Source organism: Mizuhopecten yessoensis, unplaced genomic scaffold (genome assembly GCF_002113885.1).
Source record: "Mizuhopecten yessoensis strain PY_sf001 unplaced genomic scaffold, ASM211388v2 hete_36114932, whole genome shotgun sequence".
NCBI classification, from domain to species: domain Eukaryota; kingdom Metazoa; phylum Mollusca; class Bivalvia; order Pectinida; family Pectinidae; genus Mizuhopecten; species Mizuhopecten yessoensis.
The window spans coordinates 1-2,917 of record NW_018485926.1 but is presented as its reverse complement, the minus strand read 5'-3'; the positions used below and the strand labels follow the sequence as shown (position 1 = coordinate 2,917).

Sequence of the window (2,917 nt, the reverse complement as noted above, 5' to 3'; positions counted from 1 at the left end):
ACGTAGATTGACTTTAGTAAGATGCTAATTGCAAAGTTGTGAAGTTTTTTGATAAATAAGGAAGGTGGGGGTGGAGTGGGTTCTTTTCAATTCGGAACCAAATAATTAAACAGACCTAAAAGGTGTGTGTATTCGGAGAGGAAGAGGGCTTAAAGTCGCTATCTTTGAAAATCAAAGCATGATTTCTAGTACTGGTATAATCATTTTTTTGGTAATGGAAAATCTCTCCCATACAATTACCTGCAAGTTTTCCACTGAAGAATTGTGAATAGTCGATTGGTTCTTTGCGTATCTTCCCTTCTTTGTCAACAATGGTAGCCTTAAATCCTGGGGATAGAATTGTTGATAGGCGAAGATCTAGATGAAAATCTCTGTGGGATAAAAACAATGTCATAATTGTACATAAAGGTAACCAGAAAGAGGGTAGTGTGCTTCCACCAGGGATCGAACCAGCAACCCCTAGCTTCCTAGTCCACCACTCTACTGAATTAGCTAAAAGCCACGACAACCCAGATTTTAACTCCCTGTCACCACAGGGAGAGCCAAAGACACTGTTTGTAACAGGAAAATATAAGCGTGCACGGTTCCATCGATGATTGAGCCACCCACATCCAGCTTCCCACCCGTTGCTCTACTGATTCAAGTAAAGTGAAATTTCCTCTAGTGTATCATATATACAAAACCTGCCACACAAATACTTACATAAGTTATATGAATGGAATTGACAATGATTACTTGAATTAAATACCAGAAGTAGCCCAATTTATTTTGGAATTGGGAAGATGTGAGAATATAAAACTCAGATACATGCATATGTCACCCTGGTAAAATACTAGCTGCTTCCTACCGACTCGACTAGGGTGAATTTCTCTTTAACTCATTCAGTAGAGCGTAACACTAGTAAGCCAGAGGTCCCGGGTTCGACTCCTAGTGGAGGCAATGAAAAAATAATTACATCTGTTACATTGGCACTCACGTAGGGACCACAGGATTTATGACAAAAATATTCAGCTATACTAGCAAAAGAATTGTGTTGACTTCTTGAAAACTCTGGACAAGTTCTTCCAAGGATGGGGAGTATGTCATCCTGATAAAATACTAGGCGCTTCCTACCGACTTAACGGCTAGGGAGATTTTTCTTCAGCTCATTCTGTAGATTATAAGACTAGTAAGCCAGAGGTCCTGGGTGCGACTCCTAGCGGAAGCATTAAAATGTGTTTACCTCTGTTACCTATGTGTACATGACTGGATCTGAGATCACAGCTACTATCCTTGTATGTCAATACACCCATAATATCATATTATGGATGTATTGACAGACCAGGCTAAAAGTACCTGGCTGAGATAACATGTTTATAACTTTGATCAAATTAAATTGCTCTGAAATCACATATTAGCTTCGCATGGGTTCTGAGCATATACCAGTTATCATTTGATTAGCTTTGAGATATTACTTACCTTCCAAGAGCGTGAAATGAAACCTGATGCAGATGAGACCTAGGGTTTGGGTCAATACTTCTTCGGGTTCGTAATTTAATGTCGGATATCTTCAGAGTTTCAAAATACTTTAATCTTATATCTTGTTCCCCTGCAACGAAAAGCAAATTTAGAAAATAAACAATGAATTTTACCAATGATGTTTTCCTTTTGGTATCTTCCTGATGTTTTATTTCTTGCTCTACAAACTTCTAGAATTATGTGGGGTCAAAATGTGGTTCATATTTGAAAATAGCATATATACATCATGCTAAGTTATGATTTTTTTCAATGATATTTAAGTGTGTCTGGATCTAAAATATTGATTCAAACATTAAAGTGTTTTTATCAACTTACGATCTATTGCAACCGATTCAATAGGCAGTGAAGATATAGTCTATATATGTTGCAGACATTCTTTATTGGATTATCTCCCTTAGCTGTAGTTTTAATCGATCCAAGCATATTATTAAATCATTATTGAAGTTCTGAAAGAATATCTTAATCAAAACAGGCATGATTTCACATTGTTAGGAACGGTTCAGACACTAGCTTTAAGTTTTACTGACGGTATGAATCTGTAAACTGTAACTTTTTAACCAGGGTCGCTACTGTAATGATTATGAGCTTACAGGTAAGACATTTTGAATTGAGAAATCAATGTAAAACAGCGACGGAGATCGATTCTACCTGTGCTTATATTTGTGGTGACAAATACAGCCATGAGAAATGCCAATATCCTCATGTCTCTTCATCTGCTCGTGTTTGTTGACATTCCAAACCAACCCATTGCAACAACACGGAAGTTGAACGGAAATTACCGCGCCTCAGCAGTAACTCTGATATCCGGTGAAACTAATTACCGGAATAGGAAACAGGTGCCTGATATAAATATCCGGCAATCAATTTTAAATGCTTCCTAATGCATTGTTTTTCACATTCCAAAACCATCCCAAGTGAGATATATATAGATCACAAGAAGCATTTATGAAAATGGTTGTTTAAACAGTAAATCCACGTGAATACTAAATACGGGAGGAATGGGTTTACGCAGGAACACTTGTTTTTCTCAGAAATGACTGGAATGATAATCCGTACGATAAATAAGACCTATTTATATACCGCTATTTTGGGTTATCGACTAAAGCGTTTTTGGACAATGGAACGCTATAGCTTGTTTCAATGATGTATATGCATATATGTCCATTCACTGGATATTGTTCTTTCTAACATGACTTCATCTCTAATTTTTAAAAGTATTTAAAAAAAGAAATCCATATATTGCAGAGCTTTCTACTTCGCAGTGCATGGTTTTTTCATTTTTTTTTCATTTTTGAGGAAATGAAACCAGACATTTTTCAATTAATGGAATGTTTATTTGAAACACATATAACACATGCGGTCGGAGTCAGAATCTTTGTTGTGTGTCCCAAAATCTCGT

General features: G+C 36.6%; 1 protein-coding gene across 1 annotated transcript; it reads right to left on the bottom strand.

Moving 5' to 3' along the window:
• Positions 1–240: 240 nt before the first annotated feature.
• Positions 241–2,304, bottom strand: LOC110445027 (the record flags this gene model as incomplete). The annotated part of the gene is made up of 3 exons (XM_021489387.1): positions 2,167–2,304; positions 1,459–1,588; positions 241–371 (listed from the first exon to the last, which is right to left on the bottom strand). Coding segments are annotated over exons 1-3 (316 nt in total), but the record flags the coding sequence as incomplete, so codon positions are not given.
• Between the last annotated feature and the right edge of the window lie 613 nt (positions 2,305–2,917).